This window comes from Tinamus guttatus, unplaced genomic scaffold (genome assembly GCF_059628265.1).
Source record: "Tinamus guttatus ecotype Peru unplaced genomic scaffold, ASM5962826v1 Tinamus_guttatus_pri_ptg000112l, whole genome shotgun sequence".
Classification (NCBI taxonomy): domain Eukaryota; kingdom Metazoa; phylum Chordata; class Aves; order Tinamiformes; family Tinamidae; genus Tinamus; species Tinamus guttatus.
The window spans coordinates 941,697-960,982 of record NW_028288646.1 but is presented as its reverse complement, the minus strand read 5'-3'; the positions used below and the strand labels follow the sequence as shown (position 1 = coordinate 960,982).

The 19,286-nt window shown below is 40.1% G+C and overlaps 1 protein-coding gene across 1 annotated transcript; it reads left to right on the top strand.

Moving 5' to 3' along the window:
* The first annotated feature begins 1,112 nt into the window (after positions 1 to 1,112).
* LRRC63 (leucine rich repeat containing 63) lies at positions 1,113 to 18,936 on the top strand. The gene is made up of 8 exons (XM_088521033.1): positions 1,113 to 1,235; positions 4,948 to 5,631; positions 9,514 to 9,639; positions 10,105 to 10,250; positions 14,335 to 14,433; positions 15,982 to 16,118; positions 16,913 to 16,996; positions 18,777 to 18,936. The coding sequence occupies exons 1-8, from the start codon at positions 1,148 to 1,150 to the stop codon at positions 18,934 to 18,936; spliced, it is 1,524 nt and encodes a 507-aa protein (XP_088377159.1). The 5' UTR covers positions 1,113 to 1,147.
* Positions 18,937 to 19,286: the final 350 nt, after the last annotated feature.

Here is a 19,286-nt window from a genome sequence, read left to right as displayed (position 1 = left end):
GGCAAAATGAAGTCCAGACTTTCTTTCCAAGGCCTCCCTGCTTCTTCATTTCCCCATCTCATATTTAACTATCATTTGAGTCCATAAGCTAAGGGTCAAATGTGAAATAAGTCTTGCTTACACATTTAAGGATTATGTTTTATCGCAGTATCTCGCAGAGAGTTCATATTTGGCTCCACACAATACAGGGAAATTTTGTAAATTCCACATTCACCTTCAGAGCTGGTTCATTCACAGAGATTCTGCCAATTTGGACAAATTTGTATAATGTTACACTTCATTTAAATCAATGCAGCTTTCTGTATGGACGAAGTTAAAATCTCAAGTTGCTTTCCAGTGAGCTTACTGAAAACTTTTTTTTTTTTTTTTTTTTTTTTTGCCTAGAGAGACCCTCTTGCTTCTAGCTGTATGTGGCAATTTTCTTAATATTAGTAAATCTTTCTGTAACCTGTTGTATAGACTTCTAGCTTCTGTCCAAAGTCACCTTCCTCATTGGTTTGTCTTTGCCTTTCTTCTAAGTTCCTCAGGACAGAGTCTCTGTATTATTTGATGTTGTTAGACCGACACCAGCAAAACCCCCAAACGCTGCAATCTGGAATGTACTTAATCTTAAAAATTACTGAGAACCCGAGATGTGCTGCACTTGATTATTAATAAGAGGTTTTCTAAATCTGAAGGGTTCTTTGAATGAAATCAGTATCACTGTATGCATCCAAAAACTAATAGGAACCCAGGAAGAGGCATAAATATAGTACATGCAGACTCTGCTTTTTTTCTTTTTTAACCAGGGTAAAAGTGTTAACTGTTGCTCTTACTAAATTTGTTTATCCAGCAGAAAACTGCTTATGAGATCTTTCAGAATGCTAGACATAGGATGTTTCTGTATTTTACTGCTCCTCATTTGCCACAATTGAGACAGAAGTGGTAAAAAATCGAACTGCCAAGTCGGTCATTAAGACAACAAATGTCCTTTTTGCCCACTGCAGGTGTTTTATGTTTTTTATCACCCAGTTTATCTGAACAGACATTTATAGCTCAGTCCATTAAACCAGAGATGATGATTTCTTTTATTTTGCTTTGTTGTCAGATTTCTCAAGATTTTTGAAGCATATTTGATTATCCAGCAGAAGCAAAGGCAGAGCAGGAAATGGTTGAGCAACTAAAACTGCTTCGTAGACCCCTGCCTCCTAAGCAGCCATCTAAGCTGTGTGCACCAGGGGAGAAGTTTGGCAAAGGTAAATTGTACAAAGACAGTCCTTGTAGCGCAGAGGTGAAAATTCTGTGTGTTCTCTAAAATTCTACCCTGGAAGATGGATTGGGAGCGCTTGGTTAATCCATAGCTAATCTGTGGAGTACAGAGGGAAACCCACACTGATCCCAGCTAATTCTGGCATGACCTACTGGGCAGCACAGTATGAGGGATCCAGAACTTATGGGCAGTGCGGTGATGCTAATGTGTGTTGACACAAGCCTGCCACCCTGTCCAAAATGTGCAGTAAAACTGTCCATTTGTGATTGGCTTGGCCGTTTAGCAGACGATTAATCTAAATAATCTTGTCTTGCCAGTACTGTAAGCTGCTACTGCAAAGCAGTGATAATAGGGCTCGAATATGAGCCCTCCCTGTGTGTCCATGGGAGGCTGTTCCACTTACTTCATGTAAAATAATGGAATAATAATTGGGGCAGGTGCTAGGGCTTGGGTCTTCTGCCTGCCAGACTTGGAACACTATCTACGAAATAACAGAGCTCACCCAAAGATACAACATGAAAACTGAAGGTAAAAGCAAAATTAGATCAGATCAAGTCAAGTCAAAGGGGAAGTGAAATTTTGGTTGAGAGAAAATGAAAAAAAAAAGAGGTTCTTCGGGGTGGTTCTGCTCTTTGCAAAGTACCCATTCATACAAATAGATGTTTATCTTAAAAGCAGCAGGGGATTCAAATTAAATGCACAGATCTTGCAGTGTAATATGGTGCAGAAATGATCAGGCATTTTGTGTGCATGTGAATGAAAAGCTCTTTCCAATTTATGTAAAGCGGCGATTGATTAAATATTTAAGCATGAATCTTTAAAACTAGAAACACATCTATAACCAAAACAAAAATTAGGCTTAAGTGATCGAGAAATAACTTGGAAAAGAGGCACCTCTCCTGAAATCCAATAGGTCTAGGAGGAATGTGATGGTTGTGCAGGTTCACTGACTTCAGTTAAAACTGTGACACTGCAGGATCCACTGTAGGACCTTGGCACACATAAATTTTTCACTATTTATTTACCTAGTCAGTATATATCTATATCTATATATATAAATGGTAAAGTGAGAGAGCAATACTGTCTCTACAAAATGAGCAAAAAAGGAGACTAAAGTAAACCTTGTTCTTTTCCTTCTAGTTTCTGTAATTATGTACGAGCACATAAACTGCTGAAATTGTGCGATCTTTATGTAGTCATTAAGGCAAACCAACAGAAAAAAAAGGAAAAACTTTTTATGATATTGGAATAAATTTGAACTAATTTGACATTTTTCAATAATAGTTTGTTTCTTTGATAGAGTTGTGGTACACTGTGTTTATTGCAAATATGTAATATTGCTTTGAAACAAACAATGATAATTATAATATATTAGCAATAATACCTCTATAATGATATTAAAAATAGTAAGAAAATGCAGTTAGAGAGGTAAGGTTGAAAAGTCAAAAGATGTAATTACTGGCCCTTTGATGTTATTAGGCCCTTGTGGAGTTTGTTTTAAAAAAAAATCGGTAGAACTTTCCATCTATTTTTGACCAATGCATTTCCAGTCTGGCACTGTTCAAACGGATCTAAATATTTCTGGCACACTACCAGTGCTTTGCTTCAGTGATTTAAACCATTTTAAAAGTGCCAGATAAACCTTTTATCCTGGAAGAAAACTCTGTTGTGATGGGTCTCCTTGTGGTAGAACATATGATTAGTGATGGGTGCTATTTATAGCTTATGGATTTATTTAGTACTCCTGAGCAGAATCCAAGAGCTGTGCAGCAATGTTTGTTCAAGGATCATTTCTTCCATCACCAAAGGTAACCCCTGCATGTGATGGATATTTATACAGCAGCCTGGCCATTGATCAAAACCCTGGTCTTCAGCAATGGTGATTTGATCTTCCTGGTGGATAGAACTGTTTTGTGCTTCATGAAGTGTGAGACTGAGACCAAAGGCCCTGAGCAACAAAAAAAAGTTAATGGGTTTCAGTGAGGTGGCCTAACAAGTGTCTTTCCTCCTGCAGGGGACTGTAAAATGTGAGGATGTGACAGGATTAAGCCGGTGACTGAAAAGGCAGGAGCAAACTCAGGGAGCTGTGGTGGCCTGTGTCCATGAGATGGCTTGGAAGATTCTAGCCACGGTAGCGAAGGGCAGGAAGCTAAGTGAGACAGTGGGTAGTTCCAGCTTCCTTAGAGAGCTGAGCTAGAGCAGAGAGCTAGGGAAGGGTGACTTCTTCCCCCAGCAAGGTCCCTGAAATGAGCCTCCCAATAACGAAGGGAACAGAGCACCAAGTCTTGGGAAGTGCATGAAGGATACTTAGGAAATATTTCTTTGTTAATCTAATGATCAGTGCTAAATGTCTGCTGGATGTGGTATTGTTTGGAAATTGGGAACTAAGAAACCAGTGCACCCCCAGAATGAGGTGCACGGGGGGTGCTAAACCTAGTAGCAACATCCTTCTCTTAAGCAATAATAAGTAGCACTGGTTCTACCCTGTCATGGTGTTTCCAAAGAAATACCTGCTGTTAGGCCAGGCACACAGCTGTGTCTTAAAATCATAGAGCGAAGGATTAGAGTGATGGATTAGAGGGAGGGATTGGGATTAGTATTGGGAGGTTATAGCAAGGGATTAGAGCAAGGGAGTGATATTAGGATTAGGCAATTAGTGTGAAGGACTAGAGTTACTAGCAAGTAACGGGGAGATTATAGTGAGGGATTTGAATTAGAGTGAGGGATAGTGTAGGGGAATTAGCACAAGGGATTGCAGTTAGAGCAAGGGATTGCAGTTAGGATTAGATTAGAGCGATGGATTATAGCAAGGGATTTGTATTAGGTGAAGGAAGGAGAGATTAGAGGGGTTCATTAGAGGGGTTTGGATTGGAGGGAAGGATTAGAGGAAAGAACTGGTTCATGCTCTCAGTGGTCCTTACCTGCTTCCTAAGGAAGGAGCTGTGTATGCTGTTGTATTAAATGGACCCAACAGGCTTCTGACACTGGTGCTTCATCTTGGTGCCTAACAGTGTAAGGATGAGGACAGCCCTCAGGGGCTGCTAGAACCGTGCATCTGCACTGTCCTGATAAATTGTGTAAAACTGCCTACAGCCTGGAAGAGATCCTGTTGAGAAGATTTCCAGAGGTTGATTCCCATGTTCCTTTCACAATCTGGCCACAACAGCCCTCACTTGTATCAACATACTTAAAACAATTCCTCTCCATGGGGCTTTTCCGACAAGGAAGTTTCTTGAATAGCTCCCCCTTGCCCTTTCAGGAGGGCTGGCCTGGGGTTTGGGTGGTACGAGAAGCTCTGGGGAGCAGCATTTTCATGAAGCAGCCCCATTTACTTCTCATCGAAGGACCTCATTGAATGGCCACATAGCACCTAGCAGAACAGACCCAGGATCCCTAAGTAGGACCTCAAAACATATATCTAAAATCTTGCCCTTTCCATCCAGCTTGTATCCAATTGCTGCTGCCTACTCTACATTGTTCAATACAGCATTTAGGTGAATTCTATTCATGTTAGAAAAAGAATAGACTAATGTATTTTGATATAAAATAATGCTAGGGTACCTTGTCTTAATGGTTCCTGCATTGCCTCTGAAAATCTGTGTGGGGATGGAGATATGGTCACATATACTTTTCCTTGGAAAGGATGCCCAAGTGTGCCTCATTATAAAGTTGTTTGTTTTTGCACTTTTCTTCACCAGGCAAGATTCTTGGACAGCACCAAACTAGAGCGATAAAGAATACAAATGATGAAAATGGAGAAACAGGTTTGAGCCATTGTTTCAGTTCTCAAGGTCAAGACAAGCAGACAGATACTAACCTCAACAATGATCAGATTTCCCACAGCCCAGTGCTACTTTTCTCAGTACAGAAAGTGGAGCAGAAAGGTCATAGAGACATTCCATATCCAGGCCATAACAGCAGTCATTCTACTTGTTGGTCTTTACCAGGAGTTCCTGCAGGTGAAGTTCACCAACATGAAATGATTCCTGTCTATTCAAGCAGCCAAATACCAAACATCTCTGTCCCTCCTCCTGCGAGAGATTTTATTATTACTAAAAATCCCAGTGGGCCTGATAGTTTCCCGTTTCGCCAGAATTACAGATTCTTTCGTATGAAGCAACAAGAATTACAGAGGACTGGCCCTGCTCATTTCACTCCTCCTATATTTACATTGGAAAGTCTTGCTGCCATTTCATCTTCTCACCCTCTGCCATTGAAGACAACACTCAGAAAACCAGCTATTTCCCACTATAACTGTGAAGAACTCAGCAGACGATTAATGACTGAAAGGAGGAGCTCACAGACCAAAGTTAATGGAGTGGTAGTAGCCGATACTGATTTATCACTGGCTTCAATAACGAAGTCTGAGCAACAGAAGATAGGTAATTAATATTAAGTATATGAGGGTTGAGTTTTTGTTTTGTTTTGTTTTTTCACTGAAAATCTTGCCTGAGCATCTCTTGCAGGAACAAAGCCCTGCTGTGGTTTTATTTAAGTATTAGAATTAGTCCTTATTACTTGATAAATACACAGTTCAGAATTATAGCTAGTAATTACAAACTTTATTTGGAGTTTTAAGATAAGGACCAGTGACAGTTTAGATGCGGGTAACTTACCTATAACTGATGGTATACAAGGGAAATGCTGAAAGTCCCATCCCATAGGACTGAAAAATGTGGCCCAAACGTTTAGGAAGGCAATCCTAACACTTTAAGAGATCTTTGGTCTGGTCTCCCTGTATTGAGTATAGCCAAAATGAGAAAAAGAAAGTGTTTATATTGGTTTTTCTTTTTCAGATCTCTTTTACCACTTTACATTCTACAAAATCCCGGATCTTACATCCCTGATACTTATTCACATAGATGATTCTACAGGCTGCTCCCATTAAACTAATGTTTTATGGGTCTAGGCCCAGTATTTCTTTTAATTTCAAGGCTAAAGAATTGACCAGCTGTCTTGCAAGGATAAACTGAACAAATGCCCTATACTCAAATTGCAGAGCTCACAAAGAAATAAATAGTAAAAAATAGTATTTTCCTTCTTTTTTTTTTAACTGAAGTGTGCCAGTATGTGTTGGTAGAAATGTGACCCCGCAGCTAGGTATTGAGGACTGTGTTCTGTTCTTCAGGTTTTACAGGAACTTCTGTTTAGGAAAATTCTAATAAAATGGCAAAAACTCATCCAAGGAATATAAGCTTGAGATATTCTTTGATTTTTTGTGATGTTTGAATAAAAAAAAAAGTGTGAATATGAAATTAATAAGAGGGTTAAATCATTTTTCTTTTACCCCATCGTTAGATCTTTATCTTTCATTCCTTTTTGTAGGCAATCAGAACAGGGTGAACCCAGTGTTTTGCCCATAGCGTGATACTAATCTAATTCCTATACTGAACGCCAGTAGCATTTGCTCTAAAGAATAGTGAGACTGTTCCAGAGCAGAACACTTCTGGTGCCAAAGCAAAACTACCTGCACCTTGGTGACAAAACTACACTCAGAGGGAGAATGAGCTTATGCTGGGTCTCTGTAAGCCCAGGCTTTGAACAGGCAGCACCTCAAGTATGTCTGGCGCCTTATGCTGCTGCTTGTGTTAGGCAGGTTTAAAATAATACTGGTGTCTTACTCTTTCCCCTGCACATCCATACACCATCTTCCTCTTCAGTCATTCTGAAACCAGAGTTGTGTCCCTTCTCAGAGAACTGCTTGCAGCACAACCCACCGCTCTCAGTGCTTCTGCAACCAGAAACAGCACAGCAGTATTAGAGAAAGGACTTGAAGTCTTGAAGTGCATTATGAGTGAAGCTGGGTTGCATATATGCATTTAGGGACATGCAGGTGCTCCCAAAAGCACCCATTTTATGGAATTAATTCAATCCTTTTCCCCTCTGAGAGCCAGGTTTTGGACTTGGAATTTTTTTCGGTTTTCCGCTATTGACTAGTCACTAATTCTGTAAGTCATGGGAAAGTGTTTGCTTCATGCCTCTGTGATGGTGGTCTGGAAGCAGACGTAGGATTATTTCTGTACCTCCACTGGAAATCACTTGGTGGTGGAAATGGGACTTTGATGTGTGATAATGAGGTGAAAAGTGAAAACAATCATCTCAACTATTCATCAGATTTTGGTTTTGTGTGTGCTTTCTCCATCACTTAGGCACAGAAGATGGGATTTTGTGATAACTGTCTTTGCTGAAGTGTGGGTTTGCAGTGTAGAAACAGCTTTAGGAAGGCAGCTGCTCCACTCCATTTTGCTGTGTTCAGAGTGTGAGATATGACCTGCTGCCTACCAGAAGAGAAAAGCTGCATTCAGATTTTCTGATGGCATGCAAAGGTGGACACCCCTTTGTAGGGTTCCTGTGCCTAGATGGGTCCAACTTACTCAAACCCATGAAAGCCTAAAAACAGCACTGTAAGCTTACCACAGTTTTTATTTTTTTCTGCAGATTCTGTGTAATTTAGCCACATTCTCATCCAGACCATTTATATGAGTAGGAATAAGCTGCTCTGTCATTAGGGATTCAAATAATAGTTATGGGGAAAATAGATGAAAACATCTCATTCAAGTTTTATCCCACTGGAAAGGTATTTTGTTAGAGGCATACTTGGAAGTATCTTTGCAGAAGCACTGAAAGAGGGAGACTATAATAGACCTAAAGCATCTCTTTAGAGCTGTGTTTCAGCACCTCCTGTCCCTTTCAGGGAATTCATCAGAGTTGGGAATAGCAGATGCTCTAGTGTCCCTTTTCCTTATGTTTCTTAGGCAGGTGCATCCCTTCTTCCTATCTCTGGGTCTTGCCCAGAATTATTTAAAAAAAAAAATCTATAGAGTTAGCAAACCACTGGTTCATTCAGTGACAGCAAGGCAAACTCCATCTAGAGTGTTAAAGAGGCAATTCATCTCATCTAACTTCATCTCCCCTAAGTTAATCACTTAATCACAACCTCAAGGAAGACATCTAAGATGGGCAGAATAAATCAAGCAGAAATTAGGTAGCTACTTTTTGGCCATTTACAGGGCAACATAATTTGGCGTTGCCATTTGGTGACTCACACTCTATGTTATATAGCCATCACCAACTGCAGAACTGTGTGAAAAGCAGGAAGCCTTAGCAGTTCTGAGCAGAGAAACTCATAGCTGCTCCCTGTGGCCAGTGCTGAGGATCTGCACTGGTTGCTCATCCTGCAGATGGAGATGAGGTGATTGTGACTGAGAGAAAGGTGGTACTTGAAGTTGACAAAGGGAACCAGTAAATGCAGTGTACACAGATGTTGTTTGTTCACCTCCTGGTATTGGACAAGTGTAGGATCATTTAAGTTCAAATTCTAAAGCCAAGAAGGCTTTTCTTTTGGTGAAATTATTTCATATCTGCATTGTGGACAGAATAAATCTCCTCATGATAAACTTCAGAATTTTAGGCTCATGTCCTGAGTGTCCTTGGAGAGAGTAACCTCATGCACCAAGACAAGGTGTGAGCCACCTCTCTGGAAAGTGGCTTTGCAGAAAAAGTCTGGGGGTGCTGGGCAGCTCGAACGTGAGCCAGCAGTGTCCCCTTGCAGCAAAGGTGCCTGACCACATACTGGCCTGTACGAGCAAAAGCATGACAGCAGCTCAAGGGAAGTGACTATTATCCACTGCTTGGCACTTGCAAAACAACATCTGGACTAATGCGTCTAGTTTTGGGGTCTCCTGTTAAAGACAGATATTGACAGGTTGTCAGGGGGCTGGAGACCACAACGTACAAGAAAAGAGCAGGAGAGCTGAGGTAGTTCAACCTCGAGAAGAGATGGGTAATGTGAGATCCTGCTGCCATCTTCAACTAGAGCCAAATTCTTCTCAGAGATGCACCGTGATAAGACCAGCAGCAACAGAAACAGAAACAACTTGGAAATTGTGATGAAATACAAAGAAAAAACTTTTTATTGGGAGGTTAGTCAAACACTGGCACAGGTGGCACAGAGGGACTAGGGGTTTTCCATCCTTGGAGCTATTCAGAATCCAACAGGACAAGTTCCTGAGCAACCTGATCTAGAACAGCCTTGAGCGGGGGCTTGGATTACGTGACCTCCCATAGATACTTTCCAGTCCGAATTATTCAGTGATTCTATGTCTTTTTTGGAAAACTGTAGAAGCAGAGGTGTAAAATCAAGCTGTTATATTAAGATCTGTCTTGCTGTGGTTGAACAACGTATAGGGCCTTTGTGCATAAGATTCAGAGTGATATGTGTGTTATCTATAAAGTTATTTATTTCTTGTGTGTTTTCTTCTTAGAAATGGCCTTGGAAGAGAAAATGAGAAAATGTGATTCACCAGAAGAAGACAAAGAAAAATCAGATACTGTGCACTACTTAACTCCAGCTGAATATGAAGAAGAAGGATCCTATCCAGAAGAAGAAGGTAGGAACCAGAGGTATAAATCACTTTGGTGAGATAAAGTAGGTGTACATCATGGGGCAACAGTCATGAAATGACACTATGAGAAATGACCTTCTCAGAAATGCAATATTCCCCCTGTAGAGGTAGGGGACTATAACCACTGTGTGCTGTTGCATTAGCAAAATAGTTGAAATTGTAGGCCATAATCCATCTCTGATCCCCAGACCCTTTTCTTCTTCACATAAAGTCTTTTTCTTCTCACATCAGAAAAAAAAAATGTTTATAAAGAACCAGCAATCTTTATGCAGATATTCACAAGTTAACTGATTAGTCCTTGAGAGTTTTGTCTGAGTATGTAACAGAGAATCTAAAGGAATAGATTTAGGACATTTGCAAACCCCCCTTCATTTTTTTTTATTTTCTAATGTTTGCTTTTCCCTAAGAAATTTTATAATGCCTGATTTTTATTTTTTAATTTTATTTTAGTTACAGAGTCTAGGGGAGGTCCTGGTGGCAATACTTCGGATGATGTTTGGAAAACTAGTTTCCAGCAAGAGGAAGAGTTGATGTCGAGGTCCCAGCTAGAAGTACTGCGCTGCGTATTGTACAAGAAGCTTGCTCTTAACCTTCAGGTATAGCCTTGAAAGATGCAGCGTTCATATTGCTGTGCTTAATAATTAATAGCAGTTTTCTTCCAAAAGTTAGAGTAACTGTAGCAATAGCTGTTTTATGTGCTTTTCTTGGGCAGTATTGTTGCTTTAAAATCCCCACTATTTGTTTCTTGTTTCCTTTCTTCTTGCCTTCTTTCCCTATTTCCTCTGTGCTTTTACTGTGTCTCATCTTCTTTCTGATAGGCCCTGCAAAATTTGTATGGCGCTTGCTCAGCAATAATCCTCCTGCCAATGTGTTTGCAATTAAATCTAAATTACACCAGTACCACACGTAAGTGTGGTGAGATTCAGAGAGTGGGAAAAAGTGCCTCTTGTGTTTTGTAAGAGGCCAGAGATTTAAAAGTTTGGCTTTTAGGGAGTCTGCCCACTAATGTAAACTTAACTCCTTGAGAGGTCTGGACCAGCAGTTGTAGCCTCCTAACTGAAGGAGCCACAGAAGGCTTCAGCCAAAGGAAGCTCCCATGTGAGCTCTGCCTGAATTTACCTGTCTGTCCTCCTGGGAGACAGCCAGCATAAGGAAATTGTTTTCTAAGACACCTTTATATAAATGGCTTGTAGCCTTCATCCCATGGTCTGCTGTGGGCTTTCACTGCACTAGGAGCTGATACCTGGATAAGCAGAACCCTCTGTGGAGGTAGAAATGATGAGAACATTGGTATCTCAGAATAAATACATCCACTCAGGGGGTGATTAGGGATTTGGGGAGTAATTGTACTTGGTTTGTTTCCAACATCAGGAATCGCTAGTTCTTAAAATATAAACTCTATTCTTTATTTACTTGCACATACATATGTGTGTGTATGATATAAATTGCACAGCTGGATACATTCAGCTTTAAATGCATCTCAGACCTAAGCAAATCCCCTGCATGTAAATCAACATTAAGTATTTAATCTCTTTTAATGTAATTGTGAAAGAATTGATGCTGTTGGTTTTGTTTCTTGTTCTGTCACCTAGAAAACCTTTGAAATATCAATATTCACAGTGAGCTTCTCTGTATCTGAAAATGTTGTGCTGTAATATGACTGTGTTTGCAAGATACACTAAGAAGCCATGTTGTTTACGAGGAGAAGTTCTACAAATTTTGTCCACCCAATTTCTATTTTTTGGAGATTCTTTGGCACCATATGTGTAAGATGTTTCATTATTAAATCAAGCAGATTATGTCACTTCATTATCCGTTTGTGAAAAAACATCACCAAAATGGAAACTGGCAATGACAGAGATGGAAATACCAGAACCACCATCGTGGGCAAACAGGGCTTTGAGTTCTCTTTCTGAGTACTATAAAAAGGCAATTATTGATTTTTCACTTTCTTGTCAACAATACTCTTATATCAGTATAGAGAAGAGTATTTATAGAACTCTTTTTTTTTTTTTTTGCTGGATAGTGTGTGATATATAAATTCCTCAGCTGCCCAAATCATCTCTGAAGCACCCAAGTTCAATGGAGCTGCTCTTCACTACCATCTGAGATCCAAGATCCTCAAATGACCCCTTCTTTTTTATTCTACCTATTTATGCTTTACCTAGCGTTCATCAAGAGGATTTTTTGCTGCACTGCTGTCGCTTTTCTCACTTTTTAAGCAGTCTCACTGGGGAGAGACCAGTTTTGCAGCCAATCTGGTTATGCCACATGCTGAAGATTCCTGATTCAATCTTCCTTACTGCACTGTAGCTCAGGTTAGACGCGTCCATAAGCCATGCTCAGCCCATGCACAGCACTGTGCTGCTGTGGTTATGCTGCTTCCTTTTCAGGGACAAGCTGACTGCAGTGCTTCTTAGAGTTTCCTCATTGCTATTTCAGAAACTTTAATATACAGTATTGACAAGGCTTATATCCTTGTGGAGCATCTAATGATCTCTGTAATTTTGCTGAAGCCTCCAGTAATGGCAATGGCGATTTATCATGTTGCATTCTTTTTACCTATAGAAGAACTGAGAGACCTCATCCTTTGCTGAGGTTGGGGCACTGTGCCTGGAAACTCACTGTGTCCAGAAATTCCAGAAATCTGGGCCAGTTATGTGCTGATCTGCTGCATGGTAGTGAAGAGCTGGGTGTGAAGAACTTGCAGGAAAAATACCCAATACGCTGCAAAACTGTAATAGCAAAATGAAAATAGGTGAGATGCCTCATTTCAGAGTATGTGTTTTGGTGCTCCACGTGCTTTTTGGCCACCATTAAAAATCAGTGAATTTTTTTCCAGTGAAATTGAATTAGAAAATTTATTAACACCTTCAATTGTCCTTTTATATATAGTCTTTAGTTACATTTTGCAAAACACATATTCTGTTTGTTTAAGACACCTCTCATTTGAAATGTTGGCTTATTTACCAAAACGGAAAGGTTAATTTATAAATAGTTTAAATCATAATACACAAATGTTCCTAAACTGTCCACATATTTCAATTTGCCCAGTCTAAAACAATCCTCAATCTTTGACTTTACCGTCAGTTGACTTCATTGACTTTTGGGAACAGGACATATTTTTCCTCACCTCAGAAATGTGTTAGACGGGAAAACAGATTTTCATGCAGCAGTGCAGTAAGTCACACGTCCATGCTTGAAGATGTAATTACAAGCAATTCTTTAACTAAGTGATTTATGACCACAATCTTTTGCTGTTGTTAGCGAAATACCTCCCCAAATTTGCTGTTTTTAAGCTTTTGTGTTGCCATCATCAGACTGGAAACACCCAGCCCACTTTGTCTTCCTTGGATGAACCAGGGGATATCTGCTGGGCTGGGAAACGTGGCTGAGGAGCTGCCGGTTCCTCCCCTTGCACCCAGAGCTGCAGCTCCTGAGCACTCTCTGGAGAAAGGGAGAAAGTTGGAGACAGCCTCTGCTCCAGGCCTATGGACCGCTAGCCCTCTTCTCCACGACCAGGACCAGGACTTGGAGATTTTTATAAAAAATACATATTTTGTTTTCCAGATAAACTTTGATTTTGTGTGTGCATGCTGTTTTTTTTTTTTTAAATGAAACATTGAAAATTTTGGTTTAATGTGACTCGAGTCATCTGCTACTACCCTGGGAAATCTCCAAACGAAGCATTTTTTTTCTTGCAAAACCAAGACTCCAGGATTGGATGGAAATCCTACATGCCTGTGCCACATTTAAGTCTCATTTCATTATAATAATCCTCCTTATTGATATCCGTGTAGCAGTTTATTGTAACCTTTATATTGTATTATGTTTTAACTCTAACATATAGATTTGATATGACTGCAGTTAATTTAATATGTAATATATGCTATGTAGATACGCTTTACTGTATATCAGGAAAAGTTTTAATGAATTTTAGCTTACAAGGAAATAAATAGATGCTAAAGTTACCTATATTATAGGAACTGTGAAACTATATTTGGCACTGTAATTAAATATTATCACATAATAGTTTAATGCTGTGCGTGTAATAATAACATTCTGCTTCCCTGAAAGGAGCCATAATAATACAGGCATAGAGATCTAGCAGAGTTGTTTGTATTGAATTGCCTAGGTTAGAAATGAAAGAAAGAGTTTAATAAAGGAAAAATAAAATAAAATAATAAAATAAAATAAAATAGTAATTTTACTTGCAAAACAGTAATTCTGCATTACAGCAGAGGCCAAGCATGGCCAAGGGCTATGCACTATATATGCAGCCTTCTCTCATGCAGGTAAGTCCAGGCAGGACACGAATACACCACGCCAGCATGTTACTTGTGGCCAGGGACTGCTCCCTGAGCGGATGCATTTAGTAGCTGTGAGCAGAAGGTCCAGCCTTGAGAAGCGGAGCGGTTACTTGGTTTGGATGGAAAGGCATATGAGCAGTGAAGGGTTTTTAAGGGCAAGATGGGCAGGTTTTTGAGTTGCTAATATGGCCTTTGGGCATGTCTTTGGCACTGCTTAACCCGTCTCCTCCATTCACAGGCAGATCAAGCTATGGTCTTTGGAACCGTGAGGCCTTAGCAACTGTTCTTAAAAGTGATCATCATTTAAATGAAAAGATGATGTTTCTATTATTTTTTAATGCAGCTGACTTGTTTTTTATGTATCTTTCAGGCCTACTTTCTCTTTCGCCTTCCAGACCTGACCCCTTTAATGGATACTTTGGTCATCCTTAACTTGGCATTCAATAATTTATTCTTCTTTCCTGTTGAGGTGAGTACTTGCTGCTTATTTTCCATGACTCCACTAAAAAATGATGTGAAGCTGATATTGTCCAGTTCAGGTACAAAAAGTAACGTTCAAAAGGTCATGATTTAATCAATCAGAGGTGCAAATGTCACAGCACAGATATTTAAAAGAGAAGAGAAAAAGAAGGAAAGAAAGAAAATATTGTCTACTTTCTTAAAAATTCTTTACCCTTTTTTGTTTGTTTGTTTTGCTGGGATTTAGTAAGAATCATGGAGTCTTCTTTGCTGCCCTCCCACGTTCCTGTCCTCCTGTCCGTGAGCTTGGAGCTCCCGAGGGCATTTCCTTATCCACCTCCTCCCCCTAAGACAGTGGTCTCAGGCTGCCTAATTCACTTAAGGTGTTCAGGCCTGAAGGCAACATGATCATCAGCAGCTGAAGACCTGCAGTTTCTGGGAAAATCCAAATTAGATGACAGGATCACTAGGAATAAAGTAGCTACCAACATCTAGAGAAGCTTTAATGACAGACTATACTGTTTTCAGCCACTTGCAGCTTGGACAAATGCAGGCTGATTTTCCTGAGGATGTCAGCAGATGCATTCATCTTAGCGGCCTGTGGACTTTTCCTCAATCCCTGTTTTAAGGGTAATATTCAGAGGGAAAAACAAGCCCCCATGCCATGCTATGGTAGCTACATGGTTCACACGGGTGTGTGTGGGCCAAGGCTGTGCTCTGACAACTTCTGCTTGCAGAGTGATGCAGGCTAGAAGGGACCTTGGGAGGTTGTTACTCCAACCTCCCTCTCATTCATACTCAACATTCAGACACCTTCACGTGTCTTCTCACGAGCACAGGACTCCTGAGCTAAAGAGCTAAAGCTTCTCAAGCTCCTCAGAAGTGTGATTTCTCCCCCACCCCTATTTCTGACTTAGCATCTTTATACAGCCAACAGCATAGGAGCTTAAAAAGCGGAATGAGTAACTTAAATACAGGTACTTAAGCTTTCCCTAGCAGTTAACAGTCTCTTTTTCAGAAATCTTACTCTAGTCTTTTTGTGATTTTGACCCATGGTTTGAAAAGCATTGCACTATCCTTTTCAAAAGCAGAAGATTCATCATACTGGTTTTGGAATCTTTTTGTAAGGCAGACCAGACAAAGTATTTTTCAATGATTTACTTTCATACACTTAAACATTTTTGAAGCAGACATTTTAAGAACAGAGAAATACAAGTCAAAAAGTTAAAGTTAGGATGCAACACCAGGAAAAAACAAGGCTTGTAAAGGGAAATGCTGCACCATCTTTAACGCTCAGGAGCACTAGCAGCCCTGCTGACAGTTCTCACTCATAACATTGTAAGTGATAAAGTTATTGTTAACTATATCTCATAAACAACTGCAGTAATGTTTACAATAATTAGCATGAATCTACATATCCTGTACTTATTCTAGATAATCTTGTATTTATTTTCCAGTTCTTCCAGCAGAGCTTATTAATGCTAAAAATGCAGAATCCTATGTGTTTTATGGTGAAAAGCTGCTGCTATTTCCATTACCTGTTCCCTTCCCTCCTCAGGTGCTTAACATCAAAACCTTGCAAGTCCTGGTACTCCGAAACAATCCTATCAGAGAGATTCCTAATGATATTTCCAGACTGAAAACACTGAAGAAATTTATCATTTCCTTCAATTTGCTCTCTGAACTTCCAGATGGGTAAGATATGTTTTACTAATTGAGGGAATTGCAACATATCTAAGCATAAACAAGGATTTTTCTCCTAACCTACATTATAATCATTCACTGTTTTCCATTCTGGCCATGCTATGAACCCAAATGAAATGATTTTCTAGTAGTAGTAGAAGAGAGGAATACTGAAACAGTTAATTGTAGTGCTTTCTAAAATACCATATTATATTGACTCTCCACTACTACTACTGTTGAATCTTCACTACATATGTATTGGTCAGCTGTAGCTCATTTGCAGTAAACAGACATATTAGCTAAAAACATTTTGAGGAAAAATTGTTTGGCTCTACAGTCTGTTCCTTTCTTTAGTTACTTCTGTATCACAGTAAAAATGAGCATTTTTAAAAATAAGTATTACATTAAGACATGACTTTTCTGTTGAGGTGCTGGGGCACAGTAACATAAGTCTATTCCTAGAGTATTTTGGGATGCTGAGACCTAGCTTCACCCCCCTCGTACTTAACTGAGGCAGCAGGCACAGCATCCACACTGAATGGGGAGAAATAGATAGTTCCAGAGGTCATTTCAGCACATGCCAGAGCTGAATCACTCTTTTGGATGATAAAAATATACTAAGGCATGATGCATTTTCCTATTAAGCAAAAAATGGAGACCTCTGCACTGTGTCGCGGTTAGTGCAGAATGGTTTCAGCTCTAGAGTTGGACTAGATGACCTACAGAAGTCCTGTATAACCTAAGTTGTTCTATGATTCTCCATCATCTGTTTTTCTAACTCCTCATTCTGTTTTATTTTTCTGCAGATTGTTCTTGTTAGATAATCTCCAGCATCTGGACATCGCTTATAATGACATTAGCTTTATCCACAACGACATCAAGAAGCTCAGGTATATAAGCAACATCACGTGAAAATAGATCTCTAGCTCATAATCCTGTAGGCCACATTTTGATACTAATTTTATTAGAGAATACATGGGGAAGATTCATAACACCCTTAATCCTGTCCTGTGTGGGACTGGCTCATGGAAACAGAAACAATAATGATGATTGCATACCAGAAACAGCTGTGGATAGAGCCACCCAATATCCTTAAGCATCTTGCAGATACCTGTAAGTCAAATCTTTCCATGAAAAATATGATCATTCTCTCATTTGGACCATCTGTTTGCCCATATATTGATTTGTATCATGAGCAAAGAGAAAATGTACCTCCAAACCATTCATGGCTCTTTTCAAGAAGTGTGAAATGTTGGTGAGGTTAAGAACTAAAACCTGGCTCTACAGGCAACATGTAACAGAAACTGTACAAAAGGAATCCTTCGTACATGAGGCTGTTACTCTTTTGCCCTTAATGTCGATGGTCCCTATGTCTAAGACATTTAGAAGCACCAAGCCCCATCTTTAAAGATAACTCAAACATTTAAAAAATAATTGAAAAATACTATGTGTATAGTTGCTTAAAATGCACTGTAAGAAACACACAGCTCTTTATAAATATGTGTAATCCTGATGTAATTGTTCATTAAATGGGAATTAGGAAATTTTATAGACATAGTCAAGGTAGGATATGGTCTGAACAATTTGTAAATGTCCAGTGGTCCTTAAAATTACAGACAGCTCGAAATCTTGAACATTGAAGGGAACCAGCTCTCTGCTTTGCCATCTGGGCTTTTGAATCTTCCACTAAAATGTCTCAGAATAGAAAATAGCTTCATACATCCCTTGTTATGGAATGAACAGAATCAGAACCAGCCTCAGAAGCTCACTCATCTGGCTGCCCTTTGCTTCTCCAGAAATAATCTGAGGGAAAGATACACTGACATCTCAGAAGATATTAAAAAAATTCTGGACGAGTAAGTAATGCAGCGTGGCTCGACTCCTTGCCTCACACTAGTGTTGTGTGCAAGGAATACGTGCATTTTGCCCCCGTGTCGTAGTTCACACTTGAGTGTTTCGTGTTAAATCAGTGTTGCTCAGTGGTGTGCTGTGACAGGATGTTCCGTGTCTCCATGCAGGTACACTCAGTTCAGATTTTGAGTGTATGTGTCCAAGTGAATGTTAAAATCTACACTCAAGTGAGGTTTATCAGAGACTGTGCAAATACTGCCTTCTGTTTAACCTTGCTAGAATTTCACATGTCCTCCACACCAGCCATGTGCCAGAGCTTTGTGCTCTGCCAGGTGTCAAGCAAGTCTGTCCAGAAGTGAGACTGACCAGAACCTTACAGATGAGACAAAAAGGATGTCCGATCCATTTCTGGAAATTGCAAAATTCCTCCCTTCTTTCCCTCTCCTTCCCTTTAAAGTTCAGTACATGTTCCTATTTCTGATGCATCCGTGCCATGCAGACTGTGCATTCAGGCTAGAGTAACAATGCAGACCTGTAATTCCATCCGGTGGTGATGGGTTTACGGTTGGGCTGGATGAACTTGAAGGTCTTGGTTCCAACCATAATGATTCTGTGAGCCTTTGGAATAGAGTTGACCTGTGCTGACATGGAGATGAGGAAGCTCAGGCTCCTTCTCCCCTCTAGAACCATAATCACTTTGAGGCCAGATAATTTTTTATTTTGCACTGTCAGTGAGGAAGCTGCACTGCCAAGGCTGGGTATACAGTCTTCAAAGTACGATGCAAAGTTTCTGACTATGTTTTTTTTTCCGCACTGTAGTTGCACTGCCTGTGACTGCTGCAGTGGACCTCGCTATGGCAAAGGACTTGGCCTCGTTCAGGTTTACAGGAACGTGTTTAGATTTGGAAGGCTCCCCTTTTATTTCCACGCCTGCTCATCATCCTGCCGCAGAGCCTTCCTGTGTCAGTCTGAAGCCTGACTCCAGTGCTTGGCGGAAAGGGATCTGGATTATAGCAGAGGGATGGGATAGCAGTGGGGAGGGGATAAAATAATTATGAAATACGAGGTCTCTTAGGTTGTGTTGCTCTGTGGGGCAGCTTGTGGCTCTGCTGGGATATTGGGATTGCTTTATCTTTCTTGAAGTGCTTTCAGCTCGGACTGGTCTGACTCATATCAATTAATACATAGTTGGTTCAAAGTGAAGGGCAGACTTGGCCCTAGGTAAAACTGAAGTTACTTGCTGAACCCACGTTTCCTTCAGCGATAGATTAAAAGACCTTTATCAATCTCCTTCCCACCGCTAGCAGTGAATCATTTTATACTGTACCT

Bases quoted from the DNA above. Each gene is read 5' to 3' on its own strand.
- LRRC63 (XM_088521033.1), top strand. From the start codon at position 1,148: ATGGTTGAGCAACTAAAACTGCTTCGTAGACCCCTGCCTCCTAAGCAG. The intron at 1,236-4,947 runs GTAAATTGTACA...TTTCTTCACCAG, and splicing joins AGGGGAGAAGTTTGGCAAAG to GCAAGATTCTTGGACAGCAC. The intron at 5,632-9,513 runs GTAATTAATATT...TTTTCTTCTTAG, and splicing joins GTCTGAGCAACAGAAGATAG to AAATGGCCTTGGAAGAGAAA.